The sequence below is a fragment of the Aquila chrysaetos genome, chromosome 4 (assembly GCF_900496995.4).
Source record: "Aquila chrysaetos chrysaetos chromosome 4, bAquChr1.4, whole genome shotgun sequence".
NCBI classification, from domain to species: Eukaryota; Metazoa; Chordata; class Aves; order Accipitriformes; family Accipitridae; genus Aquila; species Aquila chrysaetos.
The window spans coordinates 46,499,046-46,513,446 of NC_044007.1; the positions used below are offsets into that span (position 1 = coordinate 46,499,046).

General features: G+C 48.5%; 2 protein-coding genes and 1 long non-coding RNA gene across 7 annotated transcripts in view; 2 read left to right on the forward strand and 1 right to left on the reverse strand.

Moving 5' to 3' along the window:
* Positions 1–3,656: 3,656 nt before the first annotated feature.
* CEBPD (CCAAT enhancer binding protein delta) lies at positions 3,657–5,481 on the forward strand. Its single transcript, XM_030012738.1, has 2 exons — positions 3,657–3,724; positions 3,758–5,481. Exon 2 carries the CDS (start codon positions 3,880–3,882, stop codon positions 4,951–4,953), a length of 1,074 nt encoding a protein of 357 aa, XP_029868598.1. The 5' UTR covers positions 3,657–3,724; positions 3,758–3,879; the 3' UTR covers positions 4,954–5,481.
* Positions 5,482–6,963: 1,482 nt separating this feature from the next.
* Positions 6,964–14,401, reverse strand: part of SPIDR (scaffold protein involved in DNA repair) — a 208,194-nt gene continuing 200,756 nt past the window's right edge. For all 5 annotated transcript variants that reach the window (XM_030011353.2, XM_030011352.2, XM_030011351.2 and 2 more), the window contains 4 exons: positions 12,399–12,492; positions 10,800–10,914; positions 10,243–10,296; positions 6,964–7,608 (listed from right to left, as the gene is read on the reverse strand). In XM_030011353.2, coding sequence (XP_029867213.1) covers positions 7,477–7,608; positions 10,243–10,296; positions 10,800–10,914; positions 12,399–12,492 — 395 coding nt within the window. In that variant the 3' untranslated portion in view covers positions 6,964–7,476. The remainder of the gene's footprint in view (positions 7,609–10,242; positions 10,297–10,799; positions 10,915–12,398; positions 12,493–14,401) is intronic.
* On the forward strand, positions 7,602–12,749 carry LOC115340190. Its single transcript, XR_003922962.2, has 3 exons — positions 7,602–7,742; positions 8,486–8,575; positions 11,741–12,749. It is a non-coding gene; the product is annotated as an uncharacterized LOC115340190 (long non-coding RNA).

Here is a 14,401-nt window from a genome sequence, read left to right on the forward strand (position 1 = left end):
CAAGTGACGAGCAAAATATTGTTCCAGCGATTCAAGACAAGGGAGAGGCATGAGCCCTGGCAGAGGTGGGTCTGTCCGGCAGTCACTGCTTATGAGAGCCAACGCCAACCTTGAGGACGTACTGTCCCTCCCTAGGAGTGTGTTGGCAGGATTTTTGACTCTCCCCAGACAACATGCACCTCTTCATCTGCATGTCCCGTTCCCCGGTCAGCCCGCAAGTGCCCTTCCTGGCTTCTAGCTGTTGAATGAAACGATCATCGCACTCCTGCTTCTTCTTGGGGGGAGGAGGAGAAAACCAGGCAGACGACCCCTCCATCTTTTTCCCCCTTGTCAGTTGGCTCTTCGTCACTATCCAGCCAGCCTTTCCCTGTGAGACCCCATGTCGTGAGGTGTCCCCCCGGCAGTCTTGCTCCACGGCTGCCTTACCCCAGCCCACGAATCCCCCAGGAGCCGGCGTCCCGCTGGCGCTGCCTCGGCGCCGCAGCACCCCAAGAGCAGAGGAGGGCTCCGGAGGCTCCGCAGGACCAGCCCAGCCTCGCCAGGCTGTCAGCCCTGCTGTCCCAAAAAGTCCTGCACATCTGGCTGGGTTGCCAGAGGTGAGCACGCCGAGGGGAGGACGGGGAGGATTAAAGCCAGGCTGAAGTATTGCCCCGTTCCCTCAACTTCCCTGAGTGGCCTGTCCCCTATTTATGAGGAAAAACTAGTCAGAAATACAGTGTGATGTAATTCCTGTCCCTGAAGGGCTCAGGGTCCTGGTGCTTCTCTGGGATTCACAGCTGGCATTCCAGAGTAATTCAGAGTTTTGTCTTTTCTCTGTGAAGGCTCCTTAGAGAAAGATTTCTTGTCCTTTCTTGCTGGGCTGAAATGCTCCTCTTCGCCTGATTTGGAGCAGGAACCTCAAACAGGTTTTAAAGAAATTACTCTGAAATTCAGATACTCAAAATGTTTTTTATTGCTGTTTAAACTTACTGGATCCCAGAGACAAGCCATGATTCATTGGGTCAGGTACTCAGCAGGAACGACTGAGGGAATCAAGGGCTTGTCTCTGCTTCACTGCTCATGAAATTACTGATGCAGATGGGAGCAGATTCAGCTGCCGAGACGCCAGACGAACCCACCCCAGGAAACAGTAGAGCATGGACATAGTCCTGCCTCCAGCCCAGCGCTTTGGTAAGCGACAAGTATCACTTACTGACGTGCTCCCGGATGCTTCGCTGCGGGTGTCCTACCACCCCAGGGCTTCACACCCTGCACAGCACGTGGGGGAACCCCCTGAAGTCACACAGCTCAGGCTCAGCAACAAACACAACTAACTTGCCTTCCAGAGGACAGCTCTCGCCGCTTGGTTTTGGGGGGGGTCAGGTGTCGACAGGTCTGACCACGAGCTCTGAACACGCCTCCAGGTCCTGAAGACACTGTAAGCAAAGCTGCACCCGCTGTGATGGGGCTTAGGTGTGACATGGGTGGCAGACACTGAGGCTTGCACAGGGTTTCCATGCCCAGCAGGTCACCATTTACTGAGGGATTTTTAGAATCTAATTGCCATAGGGCAGGGTGCCCAGTGGGGGCCGGGTGACCTGGCTGGGAATTGCATCTCTTTTTTGGAGTAACACATGATGGGCATTAAATGAGACTGCTCAGGCTGGCGCAGTTGCACGCCAACGCCGTCTGATGACCAGCTGCCCTTTCGGGACAAGGACTTCAGTGAGCTGAAAGCATAACACAGTTCCACGTACAGTTAAATGAGATGCTTTCCAAGACAAACCATAATTTTATGGCTACAACAGGTGAGACGTATCGCCTTCCAGCAATCAGCAGACCCCGTGGCAGAGCAAGGAGGAGAGAGTGGGTGTCACTGCCTTGCACTTCTGAACGGCCTTCCCGCGCTTCATGCACCCACCTCTCTACACTTCATGCAGAGGAAAAAGCTCCAGGAGCAGCACACGAGGGTCGCGGTTCCCTGCCACCGGACAGCCAGGCCAGGGGCAGGTGACGCAGAGTCATGCCACGTGAACGTACCTCAGTGCTGGAGGGCAGAAAGTAACAACACGCAGAACCGGCTTTGGGGAAATATTGGTTTTGACGATGTGGGAAAGGAATATCGTTTGCACTAAAAAAAAGAAAAAAAAAAAAAGCAACACTTCTTGTGTCACTGTCAAGTTCAGTGCTAAATGCTCATGTAGATAAAAGTTGCACGATCAAGCCTCTGATGAGCAGATCAAATCAAGTTTATTTAAACACAGCATCTCTGCAGGGTTAACTGCAGCACTAGAGTTAAAAGCAAAGCAAATCCCCTCCATGTGAAACCTTACCTGCCGGATGCAAAACCTCACCTGCCAGTCAGAGCGCACTTATCCTCATCCCATAAGCCTTCCCACGAGGAGTTTACGGCCAAAGGGAGAGCATGTACCAGTCCTGTCCCAACTATTTATGTTAAAATACACACCCCTTTGATAAACAGCTGCGTTACTGCAACAGCTGCGGTAGCGGCAGATGGAGCCCTGCCCGGAGCGAGGCAGCAGGCCCGGCATGACCGGCACGTACCCACGGTCCCCAGAAAGCCACCTCCGAGCAGCACAGCGCTCCGCGGGGCTCAGCGTCACGCCAGCAGTGTCATCCGAGTGCTGGGCCGAAAAGTCAGCGGCTGGGCTAGTCTGACCCAAGCGTCATAAATCTAGCCTGGTCTTCTGGAAAAAAAAGTAGATAAATCTTAAAAGAGAATTTTTTAAGTTTTTTTTTGTGTGTGTGTGTGTGTGTGTTTCTTTCATAATTCAGTCAGTGGAGCACCTGGGGGTAAAGCCAGGGTTTAGAAACTGTTCTGTAATGAGACAACTTACTTACTTACACATTTCACGTATTTGAAATGCAAATATTTTCATTTCTCTGATACTTGCCAATTTAATAGTAGTACTTTATTGGATGCGGGGGGTGTGTGTGCATAATTACTTACCGTAAGTTTTTAAAGAGGCTTAATGTCACGCAGGCATCGTGAAGCAGCTCAAGATGCCTTAGAGACCCCTTTCCCACCAGAGCGTCCTGCAAGAAGAGGTCCAAGCTGCCACCCTGTCACTGGTGGACGAGCGGGGGGGGGGGGGGGGAATTTACAGCCCTCTCGGGTGAAGAGCGGGAGGAGCGGAGCCTCGGGAGGGCGCTAGGGCGATACACAGAGAGACACGCGTGGGGCAGGCAGCATCCTTCCCGTATCGCTTCATCCAAGGCGCCGCCGGGGAAGTGTGTTGGGGGGGGGCGGGGAAGAGGGGTGTAAAGATGAGCCTTTTCCGCTGGCCCGTGTGGAATTAAGCAAGGAAAAGGGAAAATTAGCGCTCAGCCGGGGTGTTGCAGGGGGGATGGGGGGGCCGGTACCGGCGTCGGGGCAGCCTCCCGGGGGGACGCCCCCGACCGCGGCCACCCTCCACCGGGAGGTGGCAGCTCTCCGCGGCGGGAGCCCAGCCTCCGCGGCCGCGCACCCCACCCGCTCCCGCCCCCGGGTCCCCGGGGGTGCCGGGAACACTCGTTCCCCGTCATTGGGGCAGGAGGCGGGGCCGGGGCCGTATAAGAAGGGACCGAGCGGGCGTTTCGCTCCCAGGTCCAGAGACGCCCTTGTCCCATCCCCGCCTCCCATCGCCGAGCGCGGCGTGACCCGAGGCCGGATCGGCCCCCTCGGGCAGGCGAGGCGACGGCGGGACGGCAGCAGGAGCACCCGCACCGGCAGCGGCAGCGGCGGGGGCGGCGGGACGAGCGGCAGCAGCGCTCGCAGCGGCCCCGCTCCCCACCTGCCCGCGGCGGAGGCTGGAGCTGCGATCGTCGCGGAGCGGCGGCTGGTGCCCGCGGCCCGGAGCCCCCGCGCCGCGGCCGTGCGGCGCCGCGTCCCGCTCGCCGATGAGCGCCGCCGCTCTCTACAGCCTGGACTTCCCGGCATGCTATAAGAGCTGGTGCCTGGAGCCCGCCAACTTCTACGACGCCAAGGTGGGCAGCGGCGGCGGCGGCGGGCCGGGTCCCGCCTGCAAGCCGGGGGGCCGCGGCGGCTGCGGGATGAGCGGCGAGGAGGCGGGGGGCGGCCTGGGGGGCAGCGGCACCAACCTGGCGGAGCTGAGCGCCGCCGCCCCGGCCATGTACGAGGACGAGAGCGCCATCGACTTCAGCTCCTACATTGACTCCATGTCGGCCGTGCCCAACCTGGAGCTCTGCAACGACGAGCTCTTCGCCGACCTCTTCAACAGCAACCACAAGCCCGAGCGGGGCGGGGACTACGGCGAGTACTTGCCGCCGGGCGGCGGCGCCGGCCGCGACCCCGCCAAGGACCTCGGCGCTGCCATGACCACCCTGCTGGGCGCCGAGCCCCGCACCGCCTCCTCCTCCTCTTCCTCCTCCTCCTCCTCCTCCTCTTCCTCCTCCTCCTCGTCCCGCGGCGCCCTGAAGCAGGAGCCGGACTGGAGCGACAGCGACCTCTCCTCCTCGCTGCTGCCCTCGCAGATCGCCACCTGCGCCCAGACCATCATGAACCTGAGCGGCCAGCCCACGCCGCCCACCTCCCCCGAGCCGCCGGGCAGCAGCTCCCCCTCCAGCTGCAGCACCCGCTCCCCGGGCCCCGCCGCCGCCGCCGCCGGCTCCGGCTCCGGCCCCGGGTCCGTGTCGGCGCAGGGCGTCCCGCCGCCGCCGCCGGCGGCCCCCGGCGGGAAGGAGCGCGGCGGCAAGAAGTGCGTGGACAGGTTTAGCCCCGAGTACCGGCAGCGCCGGGAGCGCAACAACATCGCCGTGCGCAAGAGCCGCGACAAGGCGAAGCGGCGCAACCAGGAGATGCAGCAGAAGCTGCTGGAGCTCTCGGCCGAGAACGAGAAGCTGCACAAGAAGATCGAGCAGCTCACCCGGGACTTGACCAGCCTCCGGCACTTCTTCAAGCAGCTGCCCAGCGCCTCCTTCCTGCAGCCCGGCTCGGGCACCGACTGCCGGTAACCGGGGCGGGGGGGGGAGCGGGGACGGAGAGACGGACTCCGGGAGACCGTGGATAACAAATACCTCAGGGGGCCGGGCCGGGCCGAGCCTTCGCCGGGCCGAGCCTTTGCCGGGCCGGGCCGGGCCGCGGCGCCCCGGGCCGGGCCGGGCGCGGGGAGGAGGCGCGGAGCCGCGGTGGGACCTGCCGGCCGGCGGCCGCTTCCTGGATGTTGTAGCGACGTGGGGCGATGCCTGCGTCTTTCACCGAGAAACTTGCAAAAAAAAAAAGGAAAAAAAGCTAAATATTTTGTTTGTTTGTTTGTTTTCTTCTCTCCCCTTAAATTATTTTTGTAATGGCAGTTTTCGTCTTTTCTACATTTTACTCATACCGATGCAGCTATGGTACATCTGTTAAAATGATTCAAAACCCCATGTATTTTAGACAGTAGGATGAAAAAAAAGACTGAGCATGCTCGACCTTTTATATCAATTTTTACAGCGTTTCTAAGAACAACAATAATAATAATAAAAAAAAGCATTTAAAATCAACCCTGCTCTCGTTTGCTCTGTGTCCTGACAGCAGCGGGGCGGCGGGGGAAGTTGCGCTTCCCGGGAGCTGCTGCCCGCTCGCAGCGCCGGGGGGGTACGGGGGGGCTTCCAGGAGCTGAAACGGGGAGGTTGGGGGGGGGTGAGGTGCACCTTTTTTTTTTTTTTTTTTTTCTTCCCTAAAGCAGCCTAAGGGCGATGCAACGGTGGGAATCGCTGGGAGACCTGCACGTGGTGGTTACAAAGTCTTGCTCCCCCCCCCGGGGAGCTGTTGCATCGCCGTGCCGGAATGCTGAGTCAGCGGTTGCTGCTGAGCTCACTTGGGGCTGAGCAGCAGTTGCACTGCAGGAGGGGCTGCTCTTTGGCCAGGACTCTTCCAGAAACATAGCCTTATTAAAAAAAAAAAAAAAAGCATCATCCGTGAACACAAGAACACCGTTAGTTAAAATTCCTGGTTAAAAAAAAAAAAAAACCACAACCAAAAAAAACCCTCGAAGCAGTTTCCACTCCAGACAATGCAAAGCTGCACCTACACTAACCCGCTCCTAAGTTTGAAGCCGCTGCGGTCCCACAGGAGATGCTGTTGCAGCCACGCGCTTCAGCCCGCTGTAGGCTATGGACGGGCAGGAGCTGGCCGCTTTCACTGGTCACCGCTAGTGACGGCAAGAGCAGACAACAACGCTGATCCCTGACTGAGTGACGGTATTACGGAAGGGTAGGCAACTTGTCTGAATATTGATAGCGCACGCACAAAGATGACAGCATCTGTAGGGCGCTGGCAGAAAAGCGGCCTGGTACCACAAGCATCTCCAACAGCCAGTGCTTTGCGAGAGAGAAAAGTCTTGCTGGTTTCAAAGGGGTGACCCTGGCCGCGTACAGGGCAGTATCCTCTACACAGGAATTGGCCGACATCCCCTTTTTCCTTATGACGGGGGGCAGGTCAGAGACTGAAAGACTTGGAGGAGGGGGGAAAAGGGGGATTCAAAAGCTGGGTCATTCCTTTAGTAATCATGACGTATCTGACTTTCCACTATCGGCCTCGGCCGCAGGAACGATCAGTGTAGCAACAAGTTTGCTGTTCCTCTTCTGCTGGGTAGTCATGTGCTGGACCTGTGCAAAACCATTCATTCCTCCTCCTCTGACCTGTACGGGTTTTTTAAATACCGAGAAAGGGGAAGGGGAAAAAAGCCCTAATCTCTGACTGAATGCTTAACATTAATTCTTGCATCTCAAACAATGCACACATAGGAAGATTTTGATATTATCTGATTTGTAATCCATGTCTCTGTACAGTCGGGGTGAGGAAAGTTACGTGGCCTACAAAGCAGTTTGCTCGTTACCCGTAACAGAAACTGTATAATGAGACACCCGCTTTGTGGGAAGCTACAGATAACACAGTACTTCTCTGCTTAGAGACCAGTTAGCTGTAAAACATTAACTTTATATAAGCTTGACGCTTCAAAATATAAGCTTTGTTCAAATCTCTGTCTTTATAACATTTATTGCAAGGTGATAACAAATGCTACAACTCAGAATTAGCACACAACGCGGTGTTTTGCAGCCAGTGGTAAGTCTGGAATCCACTGATAAAACTCAGCTTAGACCAATATTCACTGCCTATAGCAAAGTATTTATTTCAAAAATATCAGTAAAATATTTTCCATTGACACATAATAAATACAATATTATAAAAAAAATTGACAACCATTCAAAACTTCCAGAACAAGATGTTTTACGTACATAAACAGCAAACATGCCAAAGAAAGAACTGTATTCTTAAATTCTGAACTGATGTGAAAAAGAAGAGTTCAGAAGGTTGAACAGAAATTTTTATATAGATATTTTTTCAGCGTTAGCACAATGTGCTTTGTAAATCACAGTTTTAATAAACTATCTTAATACTTATCACACTTGCATTATACGTTATCTGTGGCACTAGTTAACAGATAACCACATCACAAAGTCCACAGATACTATAGTAGCTGACTAGAGTTCAGCTCAGTGTCTTGCTGCTGCTTCCAGAAGAACAATTTCCTCCAGTGCAACACAGTTGGGGTGGCTGGTGACTGAGTGGACGTAGCAGTTCAATAACCCCACCTCCTTTCCCAGCACGCTCTGCACCTCATAACTCTGCAGTGATAAAAGCATGTTGATTAAAACAAACAGTCCTGGACATTCTGTTCTAAGCAGCATTCAACTGGGAAGATGCCGGCTGCAAGGTCCTCTTCCAACAGACAATTTTTTTTAAGGACTCAAAAAGAAAGGTGCGTTAGAACTGATGGAAAGAATGAATATGTTAGATTTTCAATAATTAGATCTCACTCCTGCTTAAAGTGCTGCTTCCCTACCAGGCTTTCAAAAATGAGCTGTTTAAAAAAAAAAACCAAAAACAGCTACTGTGACTTCAAACTCAATTTTGCTGAAGCATAAGCTACATGTGCTCCCTTTATCTAGCTTTCTGACACTGGTAGGAATTCACATGTGCTAGCAATGTATATATACATACTATATATCAATTATCTTAGCTAACAGATCCAGTAAAGGAAAAAATATTTTGTAACTCTTTTTACGACACCCCCCCCCCCCCCCCCCCCCCCCGCTTTTTACTTTGTGTTGTATCATGCGTCGTTCATGATCACTGGTGCCTACACAGTCCCTTCTGTCTAATGATCGAGTGGCAGTTTACCCAGGAGTTGTGCCTGAGCGAATTTGTAGAGACTGTACTCTGTGTGGAGGAGAGGGATGTGAGGCTGGGATGATTTCTCTAAGACGAGAGAGCATGTTACCAGAAGAACTGGTAACACCGATAGCTGATACCTTGCCCGAGAGAGTCTCTCTCTCAGACGGCAGGTTTACATCCATTTCTCTCCTCAGTGGGACTTGCCTGCGACCAGCCTCTGACCATGCACCCTGCTTTCATCTGGGCTGTGCGTTTGTACAGGTATGTGATACCCACATCTATTGCCTGATTCAAGGTATGAACAACCCTTTTCTTCTTTTTTCACAGATTGTTTTTACTCCAGCCCAGTTCTGCAGTCCAATTCATCATGCAGCTGCACAAACAGCTATACTGGTGTAACAGAAGGGTTGTCACAAGGTAAGGAATAAGTGGCCAGGGGCAGTGGCGGCTAAAACCAACCTCCCTGCCAAAAGAAGTGATTACAAAGCTACACCCTTAGAAACTTTAGCAGCATTGGCAAAAAAATGCCACCTCAAGTGGTATTTCTTGTGATTAATCTTCGCTGAGTTGTGCTGCTTTTAAAATGCAGTGGTTCAGAGACAGAAATGCTTATGAAAAAAAAGGAAAAAATTATCCCTGCATTTCAGCTAGGGAAAAAACCCCCTGTTTCTAACTTGCCAGATTTCTAAATACTAGCATTATAAAAATTGAAACATGAAAAAGAGGTTGTTTGAATTCTATTAACTCAAAAAAGAACTACGTTTTGTCAGTCTGTAACCAAACCAGACACATTGTGTAAAACTTAGCAAGACTTAACTGCTATTAAGAAAGCAAACATATTTTGGAAATTTCTTGTATCTCTTTGCTTAAATCAAATATACACCCTCCAGCATAAGAAAAATAATTTACGATTTCAGAGCAGCATTCCACTTTAAATATTATCCATAAATCCCATTAAAACCATGGAGCACATAATAGCAAAATGCTAGAAGATTATACAAGGCAGAGAAAGCAAAATGACCCCGACACGTGTCACCTAACCAAAGATATTTAACTAGGATCATTAAACAAGACAACGAGCTGACCTTTGCTCCCTTCCACGTGCAATGGAGACGGGGGGATCTTGGGATGTTAATTGGACTTAATCACCCTCTGAAGGTGCCGCTCCTTCACTGCTGACCATCCGGCAGCCAATGCCAGCCAGGCACCTACCCAGGTGCCTCCCTCACCTGTGATAAATCTGGGTCACTGTGCCAAATGTCAAGGTTCTTCTGATATCTCAGATTAAAGGAATAACTACTTCACGATTACATAAACTGTACTTCAGCCCATGGATCCCCGTGGCTTACGTGTATTTCATTCACGCAATTATAAAGTACTATTTTGCATGCATTTTGCAAATTCCTCTACTATTACCGCCTGCCAGTAGTTTCATGGTTGTGCTATTAGAGAGTAGTTTTGGTTTACAGGGCTTAGAAGACCAGCCCCAAAAGGTGGGATGCTTGAACTGTGTTTGCTGTCTTTGGATCCTCAGCCAGAAAATGGAGTTAAGCCCAGCACTGCCCGTCGCAGCTCTGAATGTCTGGACATAGTCCTATTTGCAGATAGCTCTGCAGATCTGCAGCTGAGCTAAAGCTGTCTACATACCCCATCTGTAGCACCCCTCTTCTAAAAAAGGGGGTGTCAGCCTGATGATAGTCACGCGATAGCAAAGCGTCAGCAGGTGGAAGGTGGGATTGCCAAAGGGTCCAGCCCACTCAAATCCCAGGCTGGACATGAAAAAAAAATTCATTATTTCTAGTGAAATCCCCTACCGCTCCTAGTGCAGTTCTGAAATGAGCTGCCTGGAAAGGCAGAATCTCCCTCCTTCAAAGTTTTCAAGACCCTGCCAGCCAAAGTCACGGCTGACCTGCCTGCGCATTGGCAATAGCCCAGTGTGAGCGCTAGGTTGGACGATGACCTCCAGGAAACCCTTTCATTTCTGTGATTCGAGTATCTTCCCACCTGATTCACGTCTCCTGTACTCTGCCTCTACACTAAGTTATGTAGTTTAACTTTCTTTCCTCAACATTCATTATACCTACCCCATCCTCATTGGCGGAGAACATCAGGAGAGAAGAGATTGTCCTTTGTAATAGCTGGAATGAGAAAATAAACAGGTTTTGTTCATGACAAAAGTCTTATGTGTGCAAACATGTTCTGTTCACAGGTTAAAACAGTCACATTGAACAAAGATTTATCGTTTTAATATAGAATGGTTTTGTTTCCCTGGCCAAGAAAACAGAGGAGAGGTGACACAAAAGATGTTCAGAATGGGAGCCTAAAAATACATGTTCTTTTTAGGCTGTGGAGACTGAGGTTTCCCAAGGCCCAGCCCAACAAAGCCCTTCAGCTGGACCATAAAACAGTTTGCAAACCTCAGGGTGAACTCGACGACTGTATTGTTTGAGTAAGATCTGGGAACTGCGTCCTTAGTCCAACGAAACACAAGTTTAGTATCAGATTAAATTATGGGGTACTCTTACATCTTTTAATTTGTCTTCTGACAGAGCTGTTTATAAAAGCGTGGCTTAGAGTACCTGTGTGTCTGCATATCTAGCCTCACTATACTCAATACACCGAAGCTTATTTCATGCCATACCTTTACTTTTACTGTACTTTGAGATCGAGATGGACAACTCAAGAAGACTTCCAGCTGCATTTTCAAAACCGGTGAAATGACAACTTCAGAGCACTGGCTGCAATATAGCAATCCTCTGAAACACACAAATAATGATGGAAAAACATATAAAAATGGAAAAGCTATCAGTCATAAATCAAAACACACAAAAAACCAGCTAGCTTATTCTCTAAAATATTTTGCCGGTAGACTTCTAGTAGGAAAGCCCTGGCAGAGATTCAGTTGATAATAACAAATAGAACTCTTCTGTCGGTAGAGCTAAATAACTCTCTTGGAGCACCTAAACTCTTCTAGCAAAAGGATCTTCCTTTTATAAGTTTTGGCAACATGGGGGGAGGTTGCTATTTATAGTCACTCCCCTTAAGCAAATATTAATCTTATAACCTTCTAAAAGTTATGGTACAAGAAAATTTGTACTATAGATTTGGCCCAAGTGACTTACTGATTTAGGCCCTCGTTCAGCAAACATTCAACATTTTCAGCACATACTTAAGTCATATGCATAAAATTAAGCTCAGCTGTAAGAGCTTGTTGGAATAATGTCTTAAATATTGATGCTACATTGTTCTTCAAATGAAGCAAAAGTGTCCTTCACAGTTGATATTTTTTTTAATCGAACTACATTACTATGTGAATGTACACACATCCTTATTTTTGCATGACAGTATAATATAGGACAACTTTTTTTTTATTTTCAGCCTTTTTCCCCCAGAGGCTATACATAACAAAGCATAAGCCATAAAGCTTCTCATATTTAGGAAAATGTTCTCTATTTCAATGGGATCAAACCCACCCAACTTCTCCTTATGCTTTTTGTAAGCTTTTCCACTAGGAAGAACCCCACTTTCCTTCTTTTTACACTCTGACTATTCTCTTATCCTCTCGTGTTTTTATCCCCTCAGGTATCTCAGTCCCTGCAAGAGCAAGCTGGCTAAGCAGCTGAAGGGGAGGTTTTCCAAGAACATGCCAGTGTGACGCAGGTTTAGCATTTCACGTGGTAACAGGTCCTGTGGGATCAGTCTTCACATTTGGGACAGTTGTACTCCCAGAATTATTCAACATCCTTTTTAGAAAGGTTATAAATCAAATAGGTCTGAAACGCCACTCTTTCACACTTCCGTAAATTACAGCAAAGATCACAGTTCAATATAAAAATGAGGTGAATTGGTGGTACACAGGGTAACGAGGTAGCATAGACAAACACAAGAAGCTACTTTTAAAGGAGCTTAAAATCAGACCTGTGATTTACATGGATGTTTATTAAAACTAATATTATAATGCAGCGGGCTATGAAATCTTTGTAAGCAATACTTTAAGATTAGTTTGAAAAAAAATGTGATAACTGCAAATTTAAACCATTTCATATCTACTTGTATCTTTCTTAATAAATTAATCTAACCTTGCTGGTTTTATCAGTTCATCAGCAATAAAAATACTACGTCTTAGTTCTAGGAAGGAACAAAGTGCAGCCTGTGCCTGCAGGAATCATTGCATCACCTATTGCTGTTATGGCTACATCTGCAAAACACCTGGAGTGCTCCGGAGCATGCTGACTCTCACCTGTCCTGGGGACACAGTTCCAACTTTCCATTGCCACATCTGTCGCATGTAGGCCAGGAGAAAGCAGTGCTCTCATTAACTCCAACAACAGTACCTGCAGAAGATGAAATTCTTACAAAATACTAACAGTAAGCTAGCAAACACAGTCACTCCTGGCTTCACAGCAGGTTTGGTCCTTTCTGACTCTCAGCTTAAGAATAAGACTTGTTGGAGCAAGCATCAGCTCTTCCAACAATCTCACCCCCTTTCTCCTTTGTGCCTCCAACAAGGGATGACAGTATGGCAAAGTGTGTTACATTCTAAAAATACCAGAAGGTAGATAATTGATAATAAACTTTCCAAACAAGTTCAGCTCTTTTGGTTTGGGTTTTATTGTTTTTCTGATTTGTTTTTGTTTGTTTCTTCTCTTTCTGTTCCTCTGATGTTTCCTTGGCAATAAACAGCTATAAAAATCATCAGGTCAGACAGCATGATACCAACATTTAGGAAACACAAACCAATGAGAAGACCCAATCCCTTTCGAAAACAACGATGCAGGTTAAATTCCATTAACAATGGAGTTATTCTTCATTTATACTGATTTAACAGAGATTAGATCTGGCCCACAGATTTAAGTGTGTGCCTAAGAAGGGAATGCCAAAGATACTTTGGACTAATACAAAGGGCCTTGCTAGTTTTGGCAAGAAAAAATATATTCAGTGTTTTATGAGAAGCCAATAAAGAATGTATTGTGTGTTATGATAACGATATGCTGAAATTATAAGCATTATTTATGAAGAAAATACTTCTAAGTATTTTGAAGCATACAAAGTTGATCACCTTGAAGAATGAAATTACACTAAAATAAACCTTCACCGGTACAACAGAAGTATAGACTAAAAATTCCAGCTCCTATTGAGCAAGAATCTCACAGTTTTATTTATACCACATTCAATAAAAGAAACCCTTGGAGACTAGGGAGCATTTACACTGTCTGGTCTGTAAGACAGTGTGTTAATCCCTTGCTTTCCCGGTTCTCCTGGGACAAGGACTGACAGGAAGAAGGGAACTACACATAAACAACAAAACTGTAATTTTATTTCAGAATTCAAAGGACAGCAAGTCTGAGGGTCGGGAGACGTACTTCTCAAATACAACATTTATGACCCAAATTCTATTCATGTAACGAAACAACATGGATTTCACTGACAGAATAAGCAATTCTGTGCATTTAACCCCTTGCACTGTTACAGGAATAACTTTGATTCTTCAGTTTTTGTACATTGAGAGTTTCCATCAGCACTTGCTACTACAAGGTAAGATGCTTTCTGCCACAGCATGGGCATGTTTCCCTTGTTCACGGAAAAGAAAAGCTACCGATTAGTTTGCTGAATATGTTTCCTTTTTTGTTAAAAAATCATTTTAAAAACAAAACAAAATCCCCTTTTCTGACAGATCTCTTTCTCTCTAAGCCTTTTAACTTTCCCCCAGTTGTGCGCTGTATTGCAGCTGCAGGGTGCCAGTGTGCAACTAATACAAGTACATGTGAAGGAAATGAATCAGGATCACACTGACGAGATTATGTCTAGTGGAGAGGTTTATTTTGATGACAACATAGAGTTCCCTCGAGAAAACCACCAGAGTTCACTGAAGTCAGAACAAAAACAAGTGAAGGCAGCAGCAGATGTAATAATCTAGTGACAGTCTTGTGCATCCTGCATGCAAAGTCATTTCTCAAGTTTAAGCTGCTGAAATTGCAGCACATCTGTATTAGGTTTGCGTGGCAAAATTTTGGTAGCAGGAGGGCTACAGGGGTGGCTTCTGTGAGAAGCTGCTGGAAGCTTCTCCCATGTCTGACAGAGCCAATGCCGGCAGCTCCAAGACGGACCCGCTGCTGGCCAAGGCCGAGCCCATCAGCGATAGTGGTGGTGCCTCTGGGATAACAGATTTAAGAAGAGGAAAAAAGTTACTGCGCAACAGCAATTGCAGCCGGAGAGAGAGAGGAGTGAGAACATGTGAGAGCA

Bases quoted from the DNA above. Each gene is read 5' to 3' on its own strand.
- CEBPD (XM_030012738.1), top strand. From the start codon at position 3,880: ATGAGCGCCGCCGCTCTCTACAGCCTGGACTTCCCGGCATGCTATAAG.